Consider the following 27,720-nt stretch of genomic DNA (forward strand, 5'->3'; position numbering starts at 1 on the left):
GGTGAAAATAAAGGGAAAAAGGCATTAAAAAAGGCATTAAAAATATAATCTAATGCAGCCACCACATCTATGGGTTGGTAGGATGTATATATTATATTTTTTTCTTTGGTTTAGATATACCTTAATTTGATGTCATAGTTTTGTATTACTGGGTGACTGAAATTATTATTTTTTTACATATATATATATATTTTGTAATACTTGTAAATTAAAATAAAGTACACCTGTACTGAGGAAATGTACTAACCTAAGATTTTGTATTTTTCAATCATGCTTCTTTTCAGTTAGCAAGATACAGTTTATCAGTGGCAGAAATTGTTGTTACTGTCCTGTTAACAAACTATGAGAGGTTACAGAAAAAGAGAACAGCACCAGATTTTCACCATGTTACACTTATTATTGGAGATGCTGATAACAATGTTGTCTTTAAGCAGAAAATAATGTAAGTAATTTGTTTTTTATTTGAATATAATCAGCTCCAAATAAATATAATTTCTGTGTAATTTTAACCTGCAGTTTTGAAGACCTTGTAACTGGTGTGTACTTATAGTCTTTTATGACAAATATTTAAAAAATGATACAATTTAACAACCGTTTTGCTTTTTTTCCCTCATTGAGGAAATAAAATAGATTAGGATTAGGGCACGTTGCATTCAGCCCACTGCAGTTCTGCCCCCTTCATTTTTGAAGCAGAAGCAGATGCAAATAAAGATGAAGGGATGTATAGGACAGAGATCTGCTGTTAGTAAAAAAAATATATTATTAGTAGGCTATAAAATTCTAAGAACTGCAGTGATTTTATCTAAAACATTAAGAACCAATAAGTTCCCTTGTATAAAATAGCTAATAACAACAGGTACCCTGAACAAAGGATATGTTCAGTTAGCTGAAGCTTTGTTAACTTTTAACCACTTCAATACATGGCTTTTATACACCCTTCCTTCCCAGACCAATTTTTAGCTTTCAGAGCTCTCACACTTTGAATGACAATTAGTCAGTCATGCTACACTGTACCCAAACAAAATTTTTATCATTTTTTTCTCACAGACAGAGCTTTCTTTTGGTGGTATTTAATCACTGCTGGGCTTTATATTTTTTGCGATATATGTGAAAAAAGAGAAATTTTTGAAAAAAAAAAACCCTTTTTGTTAGTTTCTATTGTAAAATTTTGCAAATAAGTCATTTTCTTCATAAATTTGAGCGAAAATGTATACTGCTACATATCTTTAATAAAAATAACCCAAATTAGTATGTATTATTTAGTCTCTGTGAAAGTTATAGAGTCTACAAGCTAAGGTGCAAATCATTGAAAATTGATCATACCTGATCAAACCTGATGTACTGAAGGCCTGTCTCATTTCTTGAGACCCTAACAAGCCAGGAAAGTACAAATACCCCCCAAATTACTCATTTTTGGAAAGCAGACATTCCAAGGTATTTAGTAAGAGGCATGGTGAGTTTTTTGAAGTTGTAATTTTTTCCCACAATTCTTGAATTTTTTATTTTTTACACAAAATTGTTCATAGTAACAAGTTATTTCTCTCACACAGCACATGCATACTTGCAATGGCACCCCAAAATACATTCTGCTACTCCTCCTGAGTATGGTGTTACCACACGTGTGAGACTTTTACACAGCCTGGCCACATACAGAGGCCCAACATTGAAGTAGCACCTTCAGGCGTTCTACAAGCATAAATTACACATCTCATTTTTCAACCACCTATTACACTTTTAAAGACCCTGGAGCACAAGGACAATGGAAACTGTAACAAGCCCCTTGCTCGCTCTGTTCCACTCTCCCGACACTCCTCTGCAGCTATTGAATCAGATTGCAATGTCTGATGGTTCGGTCATCCAATGCTCCGGGACTAGAACTACAGCTCTGTGCCGTTCTAGTCCAGTTGTGATAGCTCAGAACAAACACCAGGCAGGCTGTATGTAAGTTCAAATAGGAATCTCTTTTATTGCAAAATACAGGCTTTTATACACTCAAAGTGGAGGTGCAGACCTCCTGCTCATATTACTCTAACAATACAGCTGTAACCTAATTAACATGAGCTAATTAACTAGTCCCTTTAGACAGCCTAGATGACTCAGACATGACCATTAGGCCAGACTGGCCGTCTTGTAGTTCAGAAAATCCAATCAACATTATCACAATCAACATAGACTCTTCTTCACACAATAGCAGAGTTAATTAACACAAATATCAATGGGGATCTAATGACTCTTAGATCCCATAGTAGACTTATTTACAATACACATTTTAGCAGACAATAGACAGACAGGTGTTGGAATTTACATCAGCATCTCCTAACAGTATCTGTCCCAGCATTATGAATCAGTCACTATTCCAATATGGCAAATCCAGGGTCCCCAGACATACAGCTCACAAAGAGCACCGTTCCCCCAAATGCAAGGGCCCCCGATCGATCGGCAAAAGGCTAGCATACAGTCCCCTCCAAAAGTCTCTTTCCCGGCTAGGTCTGTCACAGAAACGCCCACAAAATGACCCCATTTTGGAAAGCTAACACCCCAATGTATAATCTATGAGGCATAATGAGTCTTTGGAACGGTTCACTTTTTTCCAGAATCTTTTGGAAAATGTGGAAAAAAAATGAAAACGCATTTTAGTTGTCCATTTATAAGATATTTCCAACACACAGCATGTACATAGCAAAAAGGACACCCCAAAATACATTCTGCCACTCTTCCTGAGTATGGCGATACCACATGTGTGAGACATTTACATAGCCTGGCCACATATAGAAGCCCAACATCCAAGTAGCACCGTCAGGCGTTCTACCAGCATAAATTACACATCTCATTTCTCAACCACCTATTACAGTTTTGAAGACCCTGGAGCACCAGGACAATGGAACGCCCACAAAAATGACCCAATTTTAGAAAGCCAACACCCCACATTATAATCTATGAGGCATAATGAGCCTTTTGAATGGTTCTTTTTTTTCCGGAGGTTTTTGGAAAATGTGGAAAAAAATGAAAACACATTTTTTTTACACAAAGTTGTCCATTTATAAGATATTTCCAACATACAGCATGTACACAGCAAAAAGGAAACCCCAAAATACATTCTGCTACTCCTCCTGAGTATGGCGATACCACATATGTGAGATTTTTACATGGCCTGGCCACATACAGAGGCCCAACATCCAAGTAGCACTGTCAGGTGTTCTAGGAGCATAAATTACACACATAAACTTCTGCCAACCTATCACGTTGTTGAAGGCCCTTCATATTTCTAACACATAGCATGTACTGTACATACCAATTACAAACTAAAATACATTCTGCTGAGCAAAGGGTAAAGAAAAGATTACCTGCGGTTTTAGTAGTGCAGTGGTCCACAGAGGAGAGCATCGGTCCAGGCAGCAGGCAGGAACATGGACAACGACAGCAAAACAGGCAGCAGGCAGGAACAGTCAATACAGGTAGAGATGTTGTCAGCACAGCCAAAGCATTGGTCCAGATAGCAAGCAGGGATGTGGTCAGCAGCAGCAAAAGGATCGTCCATGCAGCAGGCAGGAATACTGTCCCTAGTTAGTACATGCAGCAGGCAGAGATATGGTCAGCACAGCCAGAGTATTTTTGTCCAGGGAGCAGGCAGGACTATCAAGCTTAGGGCATCGGTCAGAAAAGAATGGGGACAGGGGTAGAGGCTTCTCCCACCCAAATCGCTTTGAAGCCTCTGGGCAACCAGACCCTGTTCTGGGAACACAGAAAACCAAAAACTGGTTTTCTCAACTTAGAACACTATTCTGGAGCCCCTCTCATATGTGAGACCCCTGTGTAGCAGGGTGAAAGATCAGTCCAAGGGGCAGGCAAAAACGTGGTTAACAGGCCGAGGTCAGTGCAGGTAAAAGGCAGAAATAGACGGTAGGCAGAGGCATAGTCCATACAGTCCAGGGTCAGTTCACGTGAAAGGCAGAAAAATGGCAGATAAACAATGCAGACGGCAGGCAGTGGCATAGTCGAGAAGCAGGCCAGGGTCAGTTCACATGGAAGACAATGATATGGTTGGTTGAGGCACCAGGGAAATATTCAGGACAGAAATTGAAAACGGGGAAATGGCAGTCTATTAGAAATATGGGCTAATAGTTTACAAGAGTGTGATAGTGTCTGAAGCATTCTCCGATGCAAAGGCCAGGTTGGGAGGGACATTGGGAACAATCTTTCCTAACTCCTCTTTTGGTGCACACCCAACATTTTTTTTGACGTTGTCTTCCGGATCCTGATGGTGGAATATGGTCCGGAAAATGGCGCTCATGTAGTCTGCTGACACAATTGGAGCTAATGCTTTCTGAGGGGGATACTTGTTGATAGATCAGGGCAGTGACAATGTCTTCAACAAACTTTATGAAGGTGTTGGGTGTTTCCGTCGATTTTTGGTAGATGATGAAAGAATTTGAAAGGGCCAAATGAAACAAGTAAATTGCGACTTTTTTGTACCAGAAGAGGGATTTTCTGTTGATAAATAGGGCTGCACCATTTGATCATTTAAATCCACCCCCCCCATGAATTTATTGTACTCAATGGTACAGGAAGGCTTTCGAACGGGACCGCGTCTTCTGCGAAGTTCCACCAAGTTGTCATCATGGATGGGGGACATGATGTACACATCTTTCCTATCCTTCCACTTCACAGCCAACACTCCCTCGTTCCTCAAGCTTGTCAACTCACCCCTTTGTAGCGTTGTGGTGACTAGACTCTGTGGGAAGCCCTTTCTGTTTTTCCGTGCTGTAGCGCAGGCCAGAGTATTTTTCAGGTATAGGTGGCGGAGAAGGGGCAAACTGGTGTAGTAGTTGTCCATGTAAATGGGATACCCCTTTTGGAGGAGTGGGAATGCCAACTCCCAAACAATTTATCCACTTATTCCCATGTACGATGGACACTCAGGGGGCTGGAGCTGGGAGTCTTTGCCTCCGTACACGCGGAATGAGTGTACATATCCGGTGGAGCTTTCACAGAGCTTGTTGAGCTTCAATCCGTACCTTGCCCTCTTGCTTGATTTATTGCTTGATTCCCAGCCAGCCTGTGAAATGGACCAGGGATTCGTCCAGAGATGTTTTTGTCAGGGATATAAAATTTGGCAAACCTCTTGCAGAAAAAATCAATTAGGGGGCGAATTTTATATAGTTTTCAAAGTTTGGGTGATTTGGGGGGGCACTGTGAGTTATCACTGAAATGCAGGAACTGCTTTGAAATTTTATATCGGGACCTGGTCATGACCGATGAAAAAATTGGTATGTGGTGGATAGGGTTGGTTGACCAATATTTATGCACTTCATTTTTTTTGTAAGCCCCATGTTAAGCGTTAGGCCTAAAAACAATTTAAGCTCCTCCACTGTTAGGGGTCTCCATTCAAAAGGGCGGGCAAAGCTTGAGCTGGGGTTGTTTGCAATGAATTGTTGGGCAAAAAGATTGGTTTGGTCCACAATGCCTTGAACTAATTCGTCAGGGAAAAATAAATTTAAAAAATCTATTTGGGAAAACCTGCAGTGTTGACCTGCACATCTGGCTGTGCTGTGAAAGGGGGGATTGTGGCTAACCCTGTGCTAGAAGGCAGCCACAATGGGTTTGCCAAGGCATCTGGAAGCTTGGTTTGGGCCCTAATGGGGTCTAGCACCCTTGACACTTCTGGTAGCTGCCTGGTGTTCAGACCGTCTGATTTTTGGACGGACTGCTTCCTCCTCTGATTCGGATCCTGATGTGCTGCCTTTGGGGGGCTTATATTCTGAACCAGAATCGGAATCAGAACTGGGCGGTAAGAGCTCCCTGTTGCTCTCATCGGTCAGACTCAAAATCTGATGTGCCTCTTCCGGAGTGTATAACTTTCTGGACATAGTGGCTGTATGGGGGGTACTCTGGTGGCAGGTACTCTGGTGGCGGGTACTCTGGTGGCAGGTACTCTGATGAGGGATGCTCTGGTGAGGTGGCGGGTACTCTGGTGGCAGGTACTCTGGTGAGGTGGCGGGTACTCTGGTGGTGGGTACTCTGGTGGCAGATACTAGGATGACAGGTACTCTGGTGGCAGGTACTCTGGTGAGGTGGCGGGTACTCTGGTGGCAGGTAATCTGGTGAGGTGGCAGGTACTCTGGTGAGGTGGCGGGTACTCTGGTGGCAGGTACTCTGGTGAGGTGGTGGGTACTCCTGATGACAGGTACTAGATGACAGGTACTCCTGAAGACAGGGCCTCTTTATTTAGGGGGGGCAACCTGGGCACAGTAGTACATATACAGTAGGGTACTGTAATGTGTAACTCACTGTTAGCTGATCTCCTCCACACACTGAATTGGTGTGTGAAGAGGAGAACCTAGTAACAGCAGTTATACACAGATGTTTACATTTAATGACCGGCTGTGATTGGACACAGCCGGTCACGTGGTAAAGAGACAATTTTATTGGCTCTTTACCCTGATCAGAGCTGGGTTGTGTCCGAGGGACAAGCCTCAGCCCCGATCGCCGCATTGCGCGCCCCCGGGGGTGCGCACGAGTACCGTGCACGCCGCTTCACAATGCCGCTCTGCATAGTGACCGACTGTGATTGGATACAGCTGGTCACGCTGCTCCCCACGCTCCACCAACCGCTCATTACCTCCATTGGGGAACGGCTGTGTCCCGAGGGACTCGCCGGATCCCAGATCGCTGTGCTGCGGGCCCCTGGGGGCCCGCAGTAGTGGCGGTAAGCCAACAACATCATATGACACCCGCCCAGGTTGGGAGATCCCATCTGCGGACATCATATGACTATGGGCGGGTAATGAAGTGGTTAAGGTGTTGTGTCCACATATTTAAATTAAGCCAAAACATAAAGTGATTTCTATCCACTCACAAGACATTTTGTCTTATCAAACAAAAAATGGAAAATTTAATTTTAAATACTTACTGTAATTTTCCTTTCCTGATGAGCTCCATGGCAGCACAGCTGGGTATAGGCTTCGCTCCCTATGCCTCTAGGACTTACTGTAACTCCTATAAATTTGATCCCACTTGCAGCCTTGGCGTTCTGTAACTAGTCCTACCAAGCTGGGTGGGATCTGTGTTGCCATGCAGCTCGTCATGAAAGGAAAATTACGGTTGAATTCAATTTTCCATTTTCCTGAAGGCTCCATGTCAGCACAGCTGGGTACTAACTAGCCAAAACAGGGGAGGGATAATGCTACACACTCCTCATTTCTGAGTAAAAAAACAGAAGCCAGGATGCCTCTGCCAAACAACTGTCATTAAGCCATGAATATAAATATTTTGGTGCCCACGTAGCTGCCTTGCAGATAGTTTCAGACACTCGGCCTGCTGCCACTCTCATGGGTCGAGACCCTTCCTGTGAAGAGTGCCGTGATTCTCTTGGCACAGCCAACCCTTTCAACTTGTAAGCCTAGGAGATGAGCTTTACCAACCAAGAGGCAATAATCTTGCTGGAAGCTGTAAAATCATTATGTGTTACACCTGGAATTTTACAAACAGATGCTCCGACTTCCTGATGGCAGAAGTCACCTTGATTAAACATTTTAAAGCTTGGCTCACATCCGATGGGCTAATTTCTTGAGTACTCTCCAAAAAGAAGGTAGGAGGACAACCTCTTGTCTGATATGGACTCTGAAAGGTCAGTTCAGGCACAAATTTGAGCACTGGCATGAGTACCACCCTGTCTGGGAAGTACGCGAGTATGGGTTCTTTAAACCCCAAGGCCACTAATGCTGATTCTTCTGGCTGATGTAATTTCCACCAGTAAAGCAGTTTTCAGTGAGAGGTACCACAGGGTGAATAAAGGCATCTAATGCAATAACGTCCAACAGCAATGGGAGATCTCATTTTGGAAACAATTCGAGGTTTCAACCAAATTGCATCTTGAAAAACAGTATAATTAAGTGTTGGATGCCCACTGTATGCCAGTGAAGGCAGAGATATAGTCGAAATGTGTGCCTATAGCATACTTACACATAGTCCTAAATCAAGCCACGCCTGCAGACATTTCAGAACAGACTTCTGAAGAGTCCAGCATAAAATTTTGATCAGCAATAATACTGGGAATTTATGCCATATTCTACTATAAGCACGGTTAGCGCTGTCCTTTCTTGTTTTTGTAAGAGTATTCACAATCTTCACAGAGCATTCTAAATCCATTAGCCTCTGCCTCTCCAGACCCAGGCCATCAGCCTGAGCCTTTCAGTTGCTGGATGAATGGGGCTTTGGAGAAGATTTGATCTTACAGGCAGAGGGAGTCAATCCTTGACACTCATAAGGATAAGCAGGGGGTACCAAGGCCCCTTTGGACAATCTAGGATCATCACCAGAACTGTCACCTTCCCCCACCACAGCCTCAGCTGGAAGATGAGAATCAGAGGGAGGAGCAGAAAGGCATAAGCTGTCTTGGAGAGTCACTCTGCGGTCAGCACCTCCACCCCGATTGCTTGCGGATTCTGGGCCCTGGAATGGAACTTCAGCAACTTGGTGTTGACTGGGGATGTGAGCGGGTCTACCTCTGGAAGAAAAATACCAAGCACTGTTAGTTCCCAAAAGACTTGCAGTAGTCTGGACCATTCATTGTCGTCCAGACTTGTCCTGGACAAATAGTTTGCCTGAAGATTCTTCTGACCAGGCACATAGGCTGCAGATAGCTGCAAAAGATTGACTTGGGCAGATTCTAGAATTAGAGAAACCTCCTTCAGAAGGGAGAGACTGAGCCTTGTTTCCAGATGTAGGCCACAGTCATTGCACTGTCCAACTTTACCAAGACAGGCTTACCCCGGATGAGATGACTGAAGGCTAAGAGCCTGACATGCTGCTCTCAACTCCAGGACGTTGGACACCATCTTGGACCCTTGAAAAAGACCATTGGCCCTAAGCCCATTGCTCTTGAAGTAGGGCTCCCCTACTACTTTGCTGGTGTCTGACCCATTAGTCATCTACAGGTGACTCCTCTACCTTCTTTGCAAATGCTGGTCTTTTGAGGGGGTTGGCACAATGGCACAATAGTAAAGCAAACATGAGAAGCCACCAACAGGTTATTGCCATGTGTAAACAGACAAAGGAGGGGTTATTTAGAAAAAGGCAAATCCACTTTGCACTACAAGTGCAAACTGCACTTGAAATTGCACTGAAAGTGCACTTGGAAGTGCAGTCGCTGTAAATCCGAGGGGGACATGCAAGGAAAAGAAAAAACAGCATTTTAGCTTGCACATGATTGGATAATAAAATCAGCAGAGCTTCCCCTCAGATTTACAGCGACTGCACTTCCAAGTGCACTTTCAGTGAAATTTTAAGTGCACTTTGTACTTGTAGTTTGCACTTGTAGTGCAAAGTAGATTTGCCTTTCGTAAATAACCCCCATAGTATTACTTTGTGCACCTGTTATGCAGAGTACTCCCTGTGGAGAAACTCAGGCTACACATAGTGGCTGCAGGGAGCAAGGCATAACAATACCCAGCAATGCAGAATTCATTTGGATACAAAGCATTTTTAAAATTTAGCTCACCCAACCTCCGCCATCCGACTATAAACACCGGCACAGCGTGGGTGCCCGTGCATAGGGGAGACTCTGCTAACACAGCTGCACACTTTACATGGACCCAGTAGACCCCAGACAAGGCTGTTAGCCAAGATAAAAACCACCTGAGGACCAGCAGCGGGGCTCCCTGGATTATGGGTCATTTAGCCGAGACACCAGGGATTGCTTCCAGCCTAATCCACACACATGGACGGACGGCCAGCCCTTTAGACCAGCCAGGTAGAGGAGCACACCTAGGTCCCGTGCATAGGAGGAAAAAGAAGAACGCTGAGGTTGTAGGTGGGCTCAAATTTATATTTAAGTTAAGTCCTGGAGGCATGGGGGGCGGAGCCTATACCCAGCTGTGCTGACATGGAGCCGTCAGGGAAAAATTGATACTTTCCATTAGGTGGATAACAGTATAGGTTGGCACTTGAAAGGTGGTTTAGGGAAGGAATAAATATTGCATGGATTAAATATATATTCAAATACATTATTTTTCAAATGTATTGGTTCGATAAATATTTGTTTCAATAAATACTGATAGGTTTATATATATTTTTGTAATGCTGTCCAGGATTTGATATATCAAATATTCTCATTTGCAGGGACTCTGCTTTGTTGAAATCAGGAACCTGGACAAGAAAAATTGACATAAAAAGGGCTTTTACATCTGATGAACTAAGTGTCAATTTGATCAGTTCTGAGTATGGTAAGATAATATATTTGTTACAAACATTTCTACCCCTCAGGTGCTAAAATTCACTGATATACTGCAGGAAAACTGTGAATACTGAACATATGATTTACCCATTCAATTAAATTATGTTGGTCTTAAATAGGGATGAACTTCGAGTTCGAGTTGAACTCATGTTCGACTCGAACATCGGCTGTTCGCCAGTTCTCCGAACAGCGAACAATTTGGGGTGTTCGCGGCAAATTCGAAAGCCGCGGAACACCCTTTAAAAGTCTATGGGAGAAATCAAAAGTGCTAATTTTAAAGGCTTATATGCATGGTATTGTCATAAAAAGTGTTTGGGGACCTGGGTCCTGCCCCAGGGGACATGAGTCAATGCAAAAAAAGTTTTAAAAACGGCAATTTTTTCAGCAGCAGTGATTTTAATAATGCTTAAAGTGAAACAATAAAAGTGTAATATTCCTTTAAGTTTCGTACCTGGGGGTGTCTATAGTATGCCTGTAAAGGGGCGCATGTTTCCCGTGTTTAGAACAGTCTGACAGCAAAATGACATTTCAAAGGAAAAAAAGTCATTTAAAACTACTTGCGGCTAATAATGAATTGCCGGTCCGACAATACACATAAAAGTTCATTGATAAAAATGGCATGGGAATTCCCCACGGAACCCCGAACCAAAATTTAAAAAAAAATGACGTGGGGGGTCCCCCTAAATTCCATACCAGGCCCTTCAGGTCTGGTATGGACATTAAGGGGAACTCCGGCCAAAATTAAAAAAAAAATGGCGTGGGGTCACCCTTAAAATCTATACCAGACCCTTCAGGTCTGGTATGGATGTTAAGGGGAACCCTGCACCAAAATTTTTTTTTAAAATGGCGTGGGGTCCCCCCAAAAATCCATACCAGACCCTTATTCGAGCACGCAACCTGGCAGGCTGCAGGAAAAGAGGGGGGACGAGAGAGCGCCTCCCCTCCTGAACAGTACCAGGCCACATGCCCTCAACATTGGGAGGGTGCTTTGGGGTAGCCCCCCAAAACACCTTGTCCCCATGTTGATGGGGACAAGGGCCTCATCCCCACAACCCTTGCCCGGTGGTTGTGGGGATCTGCGGGCGGGGGGCTTATCGGAATCTGGAAGCCCCCTTTATCAAGGGGACCCCCAGATCCCGGCCCTCCCCCCTGTGTGAAATGGTAAGGGGGTACAAAAGTACCACTACCATTTCACAAAAAAAGTGCAGTTAACCAGTTGCCAACCGCCTCATGACGATATACCTCAGCAGAATGGCACGGGCAGGCAGAATCACGTAACTGTACGTGATCTGCATCCCGCGGGCGGGGGGTCCGATAGGACCCCCCCGGTGCCCGAGGCGGTCGGCATTTGTCCCCCGGTGATCGGAGGTGAGGGGGAGGCCATCCATTCGTGGCCCCCCTCCTGATCGCTCCCAGCCAATAGAATCATTCCTCTGCTGCTGTATAGTAAACAGCAGCAGAGGAAGTGATGTCATCTCTCCTCGGCTCGGTATTTTCCGTTCCGGCGCCGAGGGAAGACATCCGAGTGAGTGTAAAACACACACACAGTAGAACATGCCAGGCATACATTACACCCCCCTTTACCCCCTGATTACCCCCTAATCCCCCCCCCTGTCACACTGACACCAAGCAGTTTTTTTTCTGATTACTGCATTGGTGTCAGTTTGTGACAGTTAGTGTGGTAGGGCAGTTAGTGTTAGCCCCCTTTAGGTCTAGGGTACCCCCCTAACCCCCCCTAATAAAGTTTTAACCCCTTGATCACCCCCCCGTCGCCAGTGTCACTAAGCGATCGTTTTTCTGATCGCTGTATTAGTGTCACTGGTGACGCTAGTTAGAGAGGTAAATATTTAGGTTTGCCGTCTTTGTTTTATAGCGTCAGGGACCCCCATATACTATCTAATAAATGTTTTAACCCCTTGATTGCCCCCTAGTTAACCCTTTCACCAGTGATCACCGCATAACCGTTACGGGTGACGCTGGTTAGTTCGTTTATTTTTTATAGTGTCAGGGCACCTGCCGTTTATTACCGAATAAAGGTTTAGCCCCCTGATCACCCGGCGGTGATATGCGTTGCCCCAGGGAGCGTCAGGTTAGCGCCAGTACCGCTAACACCCACGCACGCACCGTACACCTCCCTTAGTGGTATAGTATCTGAACGGATCAATATCTGATCCGATCAGATCTATACTAGTGTCCCCAGCAGTTTAGAGTTCCCAAAAACACAGTGTTAGCGGGATCAGCCCAGATACCTGCTAGCACCTGTGTTTTGCCCCTCCGCCCAGCTCAGCCCACCCAAGTGCAGTATCGATCGATCACTGTCACTTACAAAACACTAAACACATAACTGCAGCGTTCGCAGAGTCAGGCCTGATCCCTGCGATCGCTAACAGTTTTTTTGGTAGCTTTTTTGTGAACTGGCAAGCACCAGCGGCCTAGTACACCCCGGTCGTAGTCAAACCAGCACTGCAGTAACACTTGGTGACGTGGCAAGTCCCATAAGTGCAGTTCAAGCTGGTGAGGTGGCAAGCACAAGTAGTGTCCCGCTGCCACCAAGAAATAGACAAACACAGGCCCGTCGTGCCCATAATGCCCTTCCTGCTGCATTCGCCAAGCCTAATAATTGGGAACCCACCACTTCTGCAGCGCCCGTACTCTCCCCATTCACACCCCCAACCAAATGCAGTCGGCTGCATGAGAGGTATTTTCTTTATGTCCTCCCGAGTACCCCTACCCAATGAACCCCCCCAAAAAAGATGTCGTGTCTGCAGCAAGCACGGATATAGGCGTGACACCCGCTATTATTGTCCCTCCTGTCTTGACAATCCTGGTCTTTGCATTGGTGAATGTTTTGAACGCTACCATACACTAGTTGAGTATTAGCGTACAGCATTGCATAGACTAGGCATACTAACACAGGGTCTCCCAAGATGCCATCGCATTTTGAGAGACCCGAACCTGGAACCGGTTACAGTTATAAAAGTTACAGTTACAAAAAAAAGTGTAAAAAAAAAAAAAAAAAAAAACACAAAAAAATATATATATAAAATTAAAAAAAAATAGTTGTCGTTTTATTGTTCTCTCTCTATTCTCTCTCTATTAAAGTAGACACCCCAAGCTATTTGCTGAGTGGTAAAGTGAGTATTTTGCAGACCTCACGTTTTGTCACAAAGTTTTGAAAATTGAAAAAATAAAAAAAAAAAATGTTTTTTTCTCGTCTTACTTCATTTTCAAAAACAAATGAGAGCTGCAAAATACTCAACATGCCTCTCAGCAAATAGCTTGGGGTGTCTGCTTTCCAAAATGGGGTCATTTGGGGGGGGGGGTTTGTGCCACCTGGGCATTCCAAAAACTGTGAAAGGCAGTGAAGAGTGAAATCAAAAATTTACGCCCTTAGAAATCCTGAAGGCGGTGATTGGTTTTCGGGGCCCCGTACGTGGCTAGGCTCCCAAAAAGTCCCACACATGTGGTATCCCCATACTCAGGAGAAGCAGCTAAATGTATTTTGGGGTGCAATTCCACATATGCCCATGGCCTGTGTGAGCAATATATCATTTAGTGACAACTTTTTGTAAATTTTTTTTTTTTTTTTGTCATTATTCAATCACTTGGGACAAAAAAAATTAATATTCAATGGGCTCAACATGCCTCTCAGCAATTTCCTTGGGGTGTCTACTTTCCAAAATGGGGTCATTTGGGGGGGTTTTGTACTGCCCTGCCATTTTAGCGCCTCAAGAAATGGCATAGGCAGTCATAAACTAAAAGCTGTGTAAATTCCAGAAAATGTACCCTAGTTTGTAGACGCTATAACTTTTGCGCAAACCAATAAATATATGCTTATTGACATTTTTTTTACCAAAGACATGTGGCCGAATATCAAAAATTTCGTTTGGGTACAGCATTGCATGACTGCGCAGTTAAAGCGACGCAGTTCCAAATTGTAAAAAGTGCTCTGGTCAGGAAGGGGGTAAATCCTTCCGGGGCTGAAGTGGTTAAGCATTATTAAAATCACTGCTCCCGAAATAATGGCCGTTTTTAAAACTTATTTGCATTGATCCATGCCCCTGGGGCAGGACCCAGGTCCCCAAACACTTTTTATGACAATAACTTGCATATAAGCCTTTAAAATTAGCACTTTTGATTATTCATGTTCGTGTCCCATAGACTTTAACGGTGTTCGCGTGTTCGAACAAATCTTTTGCCTGATCGCATGTTCTGGTGGGAACCGAACAGGGGGGTGTTCGGCTCATCCCTAGTCTTAAAGTGTATCAGATGTAATTGTTTTACATTTTAGCATTGTAGTTGCCTGAGAAGCTACAGAAAATGTGAAAAACATCTAAGTAACAGCTTTAAAAAGTAGCTATTGGCATAAGGTATCTGTATATGCTAATTTGACCACATTTTTCCTTCAGCTGTGCCTAAAGTCCTAATGAAGTGGCTATGAAAATAATGACTTTCTTATAATCACTATTTCCATAATCATGTCCACTTGTGACAATGTTTTGGGTGGCTGATGTTATTCAGGCACCAGGCATTGCATTGTGAGGTAGTGCAGAAGGGTATGTTCCTTTTTCACTATGAAAAAATGGAGCGATTTCAAGGCAACATTAGGTGGAGCTGAATGAAAGATAAGGTACCAACAGCCATTTGCTGCAATGCATACCTTAGCTCTTTCATACTTGCTACAAGTATGCTTAAGTGGTATTAAACACCAATTAAAAGCGATTTTAAAGCTTATTTTTTTTAATAAAATAAAAAAATATATATTCTACCAGGCCCAGATCTAGGGGGTGCTGGGTAAAGCTGCAACCCCCACCCCCCTCACCCCTTAGATTTTAGTTGCATCCCCCCAGATCTCTGAAAGTGCTTCCACTTATCCACAAGTTAGACTGATGGGGACAATTGTTATTGTTAAGGGGGTGTTCTGATGGGGATATTTGCTGTAAGGGGCACTCTGATGAGGGTAGTTAATGTAAGTCGGCCCTCTGATGGTGACCATTGCTATAAGAGGACACTCTGATGAGTACAGTTGATATAAGAGGAAACCGTGATGCAGTCAGTTAATGTAAGGGGCACTGTGATAGGGTAATTGATGTAAGAGAGCATTCTGATGGGGACTGTCATGTAAAGGGGGTCTCAGGTGAAGACTCCTGATGTAAGGAGGGACTCTGATAGGGATACCTGTTATAAGGCGGCACCGTTTCTGTTTCATCATTTTACTGACTATATTATATATTATATGTCTAATACATATGGCATTCTCTGCTCATTCCTACACCACTTCTGCACTACCTGTCAGGTGTTACTCCCAGGTCCTGACTCATGGTACAGAAAACTGCTGAGTGAACAAGGGTTACTCATTCCTTGCATCTGTCACACTATGTGGCAGACTGTCAGTGACTCACATACAGTGTTGACATTATTCCCCCCCTGACTGTTTTTACTGCACCCCCTGGTCAGACAGGCTAGATCCGACCCTGTGTTATACTTCCCTGCTGTATGTCAATGGTTTTGCACAGAGCAGTCCCTTACACACACCCCCACTCCCTCCTCATAGGATTTGACTGACAGCAGCAGGAGCCTATGGCTCAGGTAAGTGTTTAGGAATGACTGGGGGAGTAAGCATGCAATGAAAGTTTTTATTTATTTATTTTTTTTTTATTAAAGCACAGATTGCATTAAGGTAAAAAATCTTTTTGAGTTTGGAGCCCCTTTAGAACCACTTTAAGCACAAAGTACATATTGTACATAATCAGGTGTTAACTCCTTTAGCTCTTCTTTGGTGATTTTTTCCTATGATAAATTCTCTATTTATAAAGTCTACATAGTTAGAAACGTTTCTGATGTAATATTAATCAATACTGATTTCAGTTTCTTTTTTTTCGATGTATTTTAAAGTTGGCCTCGATATTCAACAGAAATTTAGAGCTCTATATTTAGGAAATCAGAAATTAGGACCAAATGTTGATGCTGAATTAAAGTCTGAAAGTAAATATTTAAGCAACAACAACTTGCAGCTTATCTCTGGTGAGTATTCAGAATCTCACAAGCTGTTTGCCTCGCAGTATTTATAGATAAAGCTATCTATAGATCAAGGTGCAATTTAGAGTAAACCTGTACAGAGATAGGCCGATGACCCCTGGGCAGTTTTGTAGGACCTACAGAAATGCTCGCCTAAACTTTTTTGTTGCTAGGAAAAACAAATTAACTACAGTCAATGAAAATGCGATTGACTTTTTACAGCATTTAAAGTGAGCTACAGCTGCAGATAATAATGACACACTAGTGATTGTAGCTGCATAGAAAAGCATTGTAGCCAGTTACAGCTTGCCAGAGTAAAAAAAGCAGTGAGTTTTGTAGGTGCTAGAAATTGCTGATGCAAAGTGTGGTATAGCTCATTCTGTCTTGCCTCCATTTACACTACTGGAGGCAGTGTAATGTTTGTACTTTCACATCTGTAGAAATAAGGTATTGTCAGCAGCCTTTTAGAAAGTTAGTTGACTCTTAAGGAATTCCCTTACCAATAGGGAACCAATCACACATTAGTCCGATTTTACTAATAATTGGGCCAACTGTGTTTTTGTGAAATTGATGGGAACCCCATACTTCCTAACATCTCATCTGATCCAACAACAGCCTTCCCCTTGACTGCATTGAAGTGAAGTGCATTGAAAATTCATTCATGTAAAAACCCAGCACACACTATCCATTTCTTGTGTTGTGGACTACAGTTAGTGGTGGGGAAGAGAAGTATGAGCACCTTGTTGGCAGACAGGGTAGAATTATTTCTACAGACATTTCCAATGTAGGAGAATCTACCAGTTGCATTCTGTATTTCCATTTCAGAGTTAGACTACTTAGTACCCATAGTTCCCATGCAGTAACGTTTGCAGCAGGATTCTGACAACCAGTGTCATTTTCTAGTTTATTTAGCTAAAAAGCGGACATTCTCTTGATATTTTAAAGTTGATAGTAACTCACTGTTATTATTTACAATAATACCACTTTTTTGGTTGTAATTCTTTACTTTTGAAATTTTAGATCTGATTACTATGCACTTGCTTCACAACATTTTTTTTCTAAATGCAAAAAAGTAATCTGCTCTCGGGTTATAACCACTGTTAGTTTTGTTTTTGCTTTCTGTGCTATTGGAGAGATTTCTCTTCACTTTCTCTCCCACAGCGAAAACAGGAAGTGTGAGGAAATCCCTCCTAAGTGGGGAAATCTCTGTTTGTCACCAAGGTCACAAGAATTAGTGTCTCCATTGGAAGATTGCACTTCTACTCCTGTTCTGGTGACAACCCGCAATTTGGGCTTATCTTTCACCTTCATGCTTGGTGATAAGATAACAGTAAACACTACAGCTAGAAAGGATAAATCTCTCTAAGCGCACAGGCAGCAAATATAACTATAACTTCTAATCCCTCTCCATTCTATTTAAAACTAAAAGATGTTTTGCCTTTAGTTAGTTATACTTTAGGCCTCACTCTATATCAGCTATAAATAAAACATTAGGAGCCCATTCATACTTGTGCTTTACACTGTAATGCATGCTTCGTAATTATCAATCCATTTCTATGGCTGTGTTCGCATTTATGCATTGCAGTGTATAGTGCTGTTCAAAATGGTGTTCTGTTTTTTTGGTGTAATGCAGCATTTTGTATGGCCTATACAAGGCATTGGGAGGTGCATGATAACACGTGCCGGCATGCTTTGTGGCACACCAGTCTTGAATATTTATTAGAGCTGCATTTCATGCCCTCATGCTGTAGAAAAAGTTTGGCTGCAGCTTAGTGGCCAGAGCAAACCTATCTCTCACAGGCTCCTCAATTAACATGGAGGCCCTCATATGTGAGGTGGGTAACAGGCCCCAGCTCTTTGATCTGTTCCACGGATAACAAACCACGTTAAGCAATGAGCTTGGGATAAAATTGGGGGTATCTTCCACCGTGGTTGGTCAACCCTTAGTGCTTCTTCAAAGAAACATAAAGGTATAGTTACTTTGTTTTTAATTGTGACTTTTATACCATTTACATGATCTGTAGCCTGTGATAAATAATTTGTACATCTTTGAAATGTAAGCCAGCATCTTGGATATTTTGAATTGTGCTTCTCACATAGCTTCTCTTGTTTTTAGGGCTCATTTACACTTGCTTCGGCTTCAACACACATTAACGTCTAGTTTACACTTGCTTCAAAACAAGGCTTCGGACAGGCTTTGTTAAAACTCTCTGAATGCTAGTCAAAGCTCCTGCCACTAAATAAAATGGTTAGCTTACAGTCCTGTTTACACCTTGCTTTTGCTTTGCTTTACTTTTGTTTTTTTTTCAAAAAGTATACCCTATGTAGCTTAGTGGTGCTTCAAAGCGTCTTCAAAGCCTCCATAGTAGTCTATGGCAAATCTGCTTGAAGCCCCACTGAAGCCTCACAAAGGCTCATCGAAGCCCCACCAAAGGCTCATCGAAGCTCCACTAAAGCCTCATCGAAGCCCCACCAAAGCCTCATCGAAACACCAAGCAAAAGTAAGATGTAAACAGGACTGTAAGCTCACCATTTTATTTAGTGACAGGAGCTTTGACTGGCGTTCAGAGAGCTTTGACAAAGCATGTCTGAAGCCATGTTTTGAAGCAACTGTAAACTAGCCCTTATGTTTTTCGGGTAGCATCAAACTAGCAGGTGACGAACTGTAAAAAATTATTGGCACCCCTCAATTTAACCCCTTTGTGCCTAAGGGTAAAAAAATCAAAATGCCTAGGCCCAATTTTGCAATTTTGACATGTGTTAGTTGAACCGTAAATATCCAATAAACAAAATAAGTGCAGCGCAAAAAATAAAGGAATAATAAATGGTCCAATCATAAATTGGTAATCAAATAGTTCATTAATAATGGGAAATAACCCTCTTCTGGGGACACTCGTATAAGGCACTTATCCAGGCGATGTAATAAGAAGTAAGATTGTGCTTACCAGATCCAATTGACCCCTTAGTTATAGGGGGTCTAAAACGGCATGAATGGACCCGTGGCAAACTGCTGGGCTAATTGTCATCTGCGGAGATCCCCTCAGGTATATGGTATACTGCTGGTATGCTGCAGAGATGGCTGTCATGTGCTGTATACTCTTTCTCAGTGCATAGCGATATCCATGGGAGAGAGGGATCCGTATTGGAAAGGCAGAGCAGAGAAGCAATTTTCCCCAGAAAGAATAAATAAAATAAAAAGCATCTAAAAGCGATCCATAAATAACCAAGTGTCCAAATTTATTTAAATAATAAAAGGTGATGGAGGAAAAGACGCTAATAGAGCGCCACTACATATAAGAGTCTATGCGGCAGTGTTAAGTAGTGAGACAGACTGTTCGCGTCTGAACAGCTGTCAGCAAGAGAAGGCTGCGGGTGACGACGGTCAAGCAGTTCCGCCCCCGTACGCGACGTTACGTCAAAAAAACTTCGTCAGCGAGGGTGGAGTGCACCTGTCACCCATAGAGCCTTAATATACCCGTTATCATTCAACAATGGGAGTGTCAAGAGCAACGGGACCGGAAGTCCCCGCTGGGAAATCCTCTCCTGAGCTCAATGGGGACATCATCCCAATACAATAAAAAATTCATTAAATAATTAAATAAAAACCTGGAAACTGACTCCGCACAGCCAGTGAAATAAAAGGCAACAATGCCAGAACTTAATCATGCAATGCAAAGGAATATCAAAAGTTACAACAAGAATATATGTTAAAAATATACTAAAAAATGTGTAAAAGATACTTTAAACATTAATATGACCCATTGAGCACCCGCAGCATTCTCTAGCTTGTAGTAAAAAATCTTTTTTACACACAATGATTAATAAAACCACACACCTGCATAGAAGTATAAACACAACAATTAATAAATGGATATTTAAATACATAGTAACAGGAGCAGTAAAAGATCAACATTATAAGATACACAGATACACAATAAATAATAAACACAGAGTGCATTACATCATTTGTTAGAGATAAAACAATTTAAGTCAAACTCCACATTTAGTCCTTTCGGGACAGACACCCTGGTTTCGTGTATCCAGAAAGATTCTCTCTGGCTAAGCTGTCTTATAAAATTACCCCCCCTCCAATGTCTTGTGACCTTTTCTATACCCCACTTACTTAAATAAATTTGGACACTTGGTTATTTATGGATCGCTCTTAGATGCTTTTTATTTTATTTATTCTTTCTGGGGAAAATTGCTTCTCTGCTCTGCCTTTCCAATACGGATCCCTCTCTCCCATGGATATCGCTATGCACTGAGAAATAGTATACAGCACATGACAGCCATCTCTGCAGCATACCAGCAGTATACCATATACCTGAGGGGATCTCCGCAGATGACAGCTAGCCCAGCAGTTTGCCACGGGTCCATTCATGCCGTTTTAGACCCCCTATAACTAAGGGGTCAATTGGATCTGGTAAGCACAATCTTACTTCTTATTACATCGCCTGGATAAGTGCCTTATACGAGTGTCCCCAGAAGAGGGTTATTTCCCATTATTAATGAACTATTTGACTACCAATTTATGATTGGACCATTTATTATTCCTTTATTTTTTGCGCTGCACTTATTTTGTTTATTGTATGTTACTGAGGTCGGTGTTATCCTCTTAGTGTTCAGCTTGCATTATTCTTAATTTTGGTTTGCGCTGATTGTCCCTTTACTTTATATTGAACCGTAAATATCATCACAACTACTTTGTGCATCCAGATGGATTATACCACATTTTTTTCAAGACAAATTGGGCTTTCATTTGGAGGTAAATCATAATGATATCTCCTGATTTTTTTTTTGTATTATTATCAAAATAGTAAAAAAATAAATATTTTTTTTGAAAATTTAACTGTATATTTTTTACTACTACCATAACCTTCCACCAAAGAACAACCCAAAATAAATTCTCCTGCTTCTGATGATTGCAGCAATACAACATATGTGTTCATTAGTTGTTGTTTATACTTATAGTACAGCCCAGAAACAATAATGCACATTTTGCTTTTTTTTAATCTTACCTGAAACACATTGACACTGATACTAATTTCAGAAATCCTTGATCTAGGTATTTTTTAAAATGTTTAATTGTATTTTATTTTTTTAATCATTATTATTATTTTTTTTCTTTACACACTTTTTTTCTATCTCTGCAAGAACAGAGAAAGAAACAATGTATCTTTCAAAGCACCTGACCTGAGGTGTCTGTCCTATAAGGGTGGGCAACACAGGTGCAACTTAATAGTTAACCAATTCTGTCACCAAAGCAGCCTGCACACCCTCCCCAGCAAAAAAAACCTCTTTCAATCTAAGTCCCTAACCTTACCACAAGCTCAGCTACCAGTGGTACTCCTTGATCTATATTATTATCTATTTTCCTGAGTATTTAAAATTCTTACACATCTGTTAGGATGCACTTTTAACCTATAACCACTAGTCCGACTAATCACTTTTTATCATCTAATTATAATTACCTTAACACCGGCCAACTCCGTTGACCACACCCAAAAATCTCTGTGCACAGGGAACAGCATACAAAGTCGACACAACACAGGTTGATTACCATATACTGTTCAGTTTATTCTGGGCTCATACGTTAAATACAAAAGACGTTAAATACAATAGAAAGACGGGCGTTACTTAATCATTTTCCACCAATAAGGGGTACATGTTCAAATAACATATTTCCTTTCCATGTGCTCTTAACCAATTATAATGATACATATTTTTAGAACTCTTTACATCTCTTGTATCCGGGCAAACCTATTATGTCACCTAATGTCACATTATGTCACCTAGACAACCCCCTTATAACTCCAGACAGACTATCTCATGACACATACATAAGTTCCTCATTTCGGGTTTCAATTTCAACACAAGCTCATTTCTTAACCACTTGCCACCCAGGCCAATTCTGACATTTCTCTCCTCCATGTAAAAATCATAATTTTTTTTGCTAGAAAATTACATAGAACCCCCAAACATTATATATTTTTTTTTAGCAAAGGCCCTAGAGAATACAATGGCAGTTGTTGCACGGTATTTGCAAAGCAATTTTTTGAACATTTTTTTTTTTTGGAAAAAAACAGTTTTGTGCTTTAAAAAAAAAACAGTAAAGTTAGCCTAATTTTTTTGCATAATGTGAAAGATAAAGTTACGCCAAGTAAATAGATACCTAACATGTCATGCTATAAAATTGCACACGCTCGTGGAATGGCGCCAAACTTCGGTACTTAAAAATCCCCATAGGCGACGCTTTAAAATTTTTTACTGGTTACATGTTTTGAGTTACAGACGAGATCTAGGGCTAAAATTATTGCTCTCGCTCTAACATTTGCGTCGATACTTCACATGTGTGGTTTGAACACCATTTTCATATGTGGGTGGGACTTACATATGTGTTCGCTTCTGCATGCGAGCACACGGGGACAGTGGCACTTTAAAAATTTTTATTTTTTTTTATTGTTAATTTTATTTTTATTTTTTAGTTTGACACTTTAAAAAAAAAATTTTTTGATCACTTTTATTCCTATTACAAAGAATGTAAATATCCCTTGTAATAGGAATATGGCATGATCGGTCCTCTTTACAGTGAGATATATGGTCAATAAGACCCCACATCTCACCTCTAGGTTGGGAAGCCTGAAATAAAAATAATTAAAAAAATGATCTCAGCTTCCCAGCCGAGGCGGGCCATTTGTTTGAATGCAGAGGCCGGGCGTGACGTCATAACATCGCGCCTGGCCTCTGAACGGTCATAGCGACTCCAGCGTCATCTGGTCCACCAGAAATCTCTATGGTAAACATCTGGGGCCAACTGATCCTGTCTCCGACTCGATGATGGAAGCGGTGAGTCAGTAGAAGCACCGTAGGGCGGTGGCAGGGGACGTCCCCTCTCACCGCCCATAAGGTACGATCAAGCGGCGGAACAGCCGCTATGATCATTCTTATGGTGTAGGGAATCACCGGCTGAAAAATCCGATATCAGAAGCATGCTTGTAGCTGCAGGCATCATTCATATATACCCGCTCAAAGTCAAGGACGTCATATGACGTACAGCGGGAGGGAAGTACAATAAATTCACTCACTGCTCAGCAAAATTATACACTTAAAGGCACAGTCCAGCCTTAGATCGCAAAACACAGTATGAACATAAGGGGGCTCTTTATATGACCCTTTCAGTCCTCTCTTCTGTCACGAATGTGACAATCACAACCCTGTTGCCCCCAATATGCCTCCAACATTCACCTGGACTACTTTCCCATAAATGTACCACTATTTCAAGCATGTAAAATAGAGAACAATAAACACATCAAAATTAGTAGTCATCAAAATCTCAGCTGTATAGCAATTGTCCAATAAATATAAAGGGGGAAGGGGCGTGTCAGTCCATAAAATAAATCCCAAAGAAAAATAATCCCAAAGAAGAACACAAAAAAAAAAGAAGTCTCTTGTATGGCTTATGAATGTCCATGAACTTCAAAAAAGAAAAGGTCCACATTATAATTTTCATTTTCCTAAACTTTTCCCCAAATTTTTCCCAAAATCCCATACATTTGGTTCGATTCTGTGTTCATCCACATAAACAGAAGATTCTCCACCAGAAACCCTGCCTTTTTGTATGAAGAGAACTCAGCATCCACAGACAGACTGGAACTGATGCATTGGGCTAGACTTGGGTCTTTGGGCTGGCACCTGGATCTCTCCCTTGTGGTGCTCACTGGAATACGTAAACCTCGGGCTTGCATCATGGTTAACCCTCAAGGTGTCATTCCCAGGAACATTTTCCAGCAGGAGTCCGCCTTTACTCATCTCAGCACCTCCTGTGGCATTAGAACAACAAAGATGAACAACAAAGATTTCCATGTAAAAGATGTAGTAATTTCTTCAAGTAGCAGACATCCAGATAGGGTAGGGGCATGAATGGTGGTCCATTTCTTCTTGTGCATGGGGCTGGGGGTGAATACTGGCTGGGGTGGGTACTCCTAATTCAACATGATTAACCCCAGAATTTACCTGAACTATTAATTTAGGCCTTCCTTAACCATTGGAGGTATTAAAAATATTTTCCTCCTTAATTCAAACATAAGTCCATAAAGCATGCAGAAATAAAATGTTTCTCACCAACAGTTTTCATTATATAGATTAAACATATTTACCTGAACATTTTTTCCAAGTCCAGTATTACAGCAGTATTTCAACAAAACATAAACACCTTTAGTTCTTTCTATCCCCGGGACCCAAGTGGACCTGAGGGTCTCAGAACAGAACATTTTACCCAAGCACATATTTTGACTCAGAAGCCAGCTTCCCAACTTTGCAAATGTACCTGACGATAAGCAACAAACATTGCTGAATAAACAACATTACATTATTAACACTTTACGGTTGAAATTCTGGGAATTCAAAAGATAATATATCCAGAATAGTCACTCTGACTGTTATTCAAACAAACTTTCCCCTCAAATTTTAGCATTTCAGGGATTCAATATATATAACACTTTATTTGGTCCTGATTGCTTAATTTCAGTAACTCTTAAACATTTACAGTTTCACCCTTTTTTACCAAAATCACATTATCAAATTTTAATTTATTTCCAAACCTTAGGGAAATCTTTTGTATTTTCATATATATATTTGCAACATGGGCCTGGTAACCTCTACTCCCAAATAAGAGAACACTATATTCTGTAAAAACTTCACTTTGTGTACATTTGAAAAAAAAGAAACCCTTGACACAATACAATACTACTTTCTCATTCTGCATTCATTGGCTATTTCATTCATTCTCCATTTAGAAATTTTCTTCCATATTTTCCTCTAGAACACCTTTTCCCATACACATATATTTCAAATCCATATCATCAAAAGGTATATCTTTGTTACTTAATACATAAATTACAGAACCTTAAGGTACTTCCCTTTTTCTTTCTTAACCACCATTTCTTTGGAATAACGCCTGGATATTTCTTACTTCTGCAATTACTTTCTTCCCCTATTTTTTTTTTTTTTTTAATCACCAATATTGTATCAATTGTATTAACTCTATTAACTTTACAATAGTATAGGTTAGCAACACAATTGAAACACTTCATTCCTCTAATAGTGGGACCGCCTGTATGTAACAGGGGTATATCCAGATTTTGGCACTCATACAATATCTTACAAAAGTGAGTACACCACTCACATTTTTGTAAATATTTTATTATATTTTTTCATGTGACAACACTGAAGAAATAGCACTTTGCTATAATGCAAAGTAGTGAGTGTACAGCTTGTATAACAGTGTAAATTTGCCGTCCCCTCAAAATAACTCAATTCACAGCCATTAATGTCTAAACCGCTGGCAACAAAAGTGAATACACACCTAGATGAAAATGTCCAAATTGGGCCCAATTGGCCATTTTCCCTCCCCGGTGTCATGTGACTTGTTAGTGTTACAAGGTCTCAGGTGTGAATGGGGAGCAGGTGTGTTAAATTTGGTGTTATCGCTCTCACTCTCTCATACTGGTCACTGGAAGTTCAACATGGCACCTCATGGCAAAGAACTCAACTCTGAGGATCTGAAAAAAAGAATTGTTGCTCTACATAAAGATGGTCTAGGCTATAAGAAGATTGCCAAGACCCTGAAACTGAGTTGCAGCACAGTGGCCCAGACCATACAGTGGTTTAACAGGACAGGTTCCACTCAGTACAGGCCTTGCCACGGTCGACCAAAGAAGTTGAGTGCACATGTGCAGGGTCATATCCAGAGGTTGTCTTTAGGAAATAGATGTATGAGTGCTGCCTGCATTGCTGCAGAGGTTGAAGGGGTGGGGGTCAGTCTGTCAGTGCTCAGACCATATGCCACACACTACATCAAATTGGTCTGCAATGTTGTCATCCCAAAAGGAAACCTCTTTTACAGATGATGCACAAGAAAGGCTGCAAACAGTTTGCTGAAGACAAGCAGACTAAGAACATGGATTACTGGAATCATGATGAGACCAAGATAAACTTATTTGGTTCAGATGGTGTCAAGTGTGTGTGGCAGCAACCAGGTGAGGATTACAAACACAAGTGTGTCTTGCCTACAGTCAAGCATGGTGGTGAGAGTGTCGTGGTCTGGGGCTGCATGAGTGCTGCCGGCACTGTGGAGCTACAGTTCATTGAGGGAAACATGAATGCAAACATGTACTGTGACATACTGAAGCAGAGAATGATCCCCTCCCTTCAGAGACTGGGCCGCAGGGCAGTATTCCAACATGAAAACAACCCCAAACACACCTCCAAGACGACCACTTCCTTGCTAAAGAAGCGACATCATGGAGGATTGGAGGAGGACTCCCATGGCAACCTGTGAAGCTCTGGTGAACTCCGTGCCCAAGAGGGTTAAGGCAGTGCTGTAAAATAATGGTTGCCACGCAAAATATTGACACTTTGGGCCAAATTTTGACATTTTTACTTAGGGGTGTACTCACTTTTGTTGCCAGTGATTTAGACATTAATGGCTGTGTGTTGAGTTATTTTGAGGGGACAGCAAATTTACACCATTATACAAGCTGTACATTCACACTGTACATTGTAGCAAAGTGTCATTTCTTCTGTGTTGTCAAATGAAAAGGTATAATAAAATATTTACAAAAATGTGAGGGGTGTACTGACTTTTGTGAGATATTGTATGTGTGTATATGTATGTATCTATGTGTGTATATACAGTATATATATATAGAGAGAGAGAGAGAGAGAGAGAGAGAGAGAGAGAGAGAGAGAGAGAGAGAGAGAGAGAATCTCACAAAAGTCAGTACACCCCTCACATTTTTGTAAATATTTTATTATATCCTTTTATATGACAACACTGAAGAAATGACACTTTGCTACAATGTAAAGTAGTGATTGAAAAGCTTTTATAACAGTGTAAATTTGCTGTCCCCTCAAAATAACTCAACACACAGCCATTAATGTCTAAACTGCTGGCAACAAAAGTGAGTACACCCCTAAGTGAAAATGTCCAAATTGGGGCCAGTTAGCCATTTTCTCTCCCCAGTGTCATGTGACACGGTGTTACAAAGTCTCAGGTATGAATGGGGAGCAGATGTGTTACATTTAGTGTTATCGCTCTCACTCTCTCATACTGGTCACTGGAAGTTCAACATTACATCTCATGGCAAAGAACTCTTTGAGGATCTGAAAAAAAAATTGTTGCTCTACATAAAGATGACTTAGGCTATAAGAAGATTGGCAAGACCCTGAAACTGAGCTGCAGCATGGTGACCAAGACCATACAGTGCTTTAACAGGACAGGTTCCACTCAGAACAGGCCTCGCCATGGTTGACCAAAGAAGTTGAGTGCACGTGCACATCGTCATATCCAGAGATGTCTTTGGGAAATAGACGTATGAGTGCTGCCAGCATTGCTGCAGAGGTTGGTGGGGTGGGGGGTCAGCCTGTCAGTGCTCAGACCATACACCGCACACTGCATCAAATTGGTC

At 41.7% G+C, this 27,720-nt stretch overlaps 1 protein-coding gene across 1 annotated transcript in view; it reads left to right on the forward strand.

Annotated features, from left to right (window-relative positions):
• Nucleotides 1-27,720, forward strand: part of HFM1 (helicase for meiosis 1) — a 441,821-nt gene that overhangs the window by 349,499 nt on the left and 64,602 nt on the right. Inside the window, exons 26-28 of the mRNA XM_073592028.1 lie at nucleotides 285-442; nucleotides 10,120-10,223; nucleotides 16,130-16,258. Of these exons, the coding sequence (XP_073448129.1) occupies nucleotides 285-442; nucleotides 10,120-10,223; nucleotides 16,130-16,258 (391 nt within the window). The remainder of the gene's footprint in view (nucleotides 1-284; nucleotides 443-10,119; nucleotides 10,224-16,129; nucleotides 16,259-27,720) is intronic.

Source organism: Aquarana catesbeiana, linkage group LG07 (assembly GCF_042186555.1).
Source record: "Aquarana catesbeiana isolate 2022-GZ linkage group LG07, ASM4218655v1, whole genome shotgun sequence".
Lineage (NCBI taxonomy): Eukaryota > Metazoa > Chordata > Amphibia > Anura > Ranidae > Aquarana > Aquarana catesbeiana.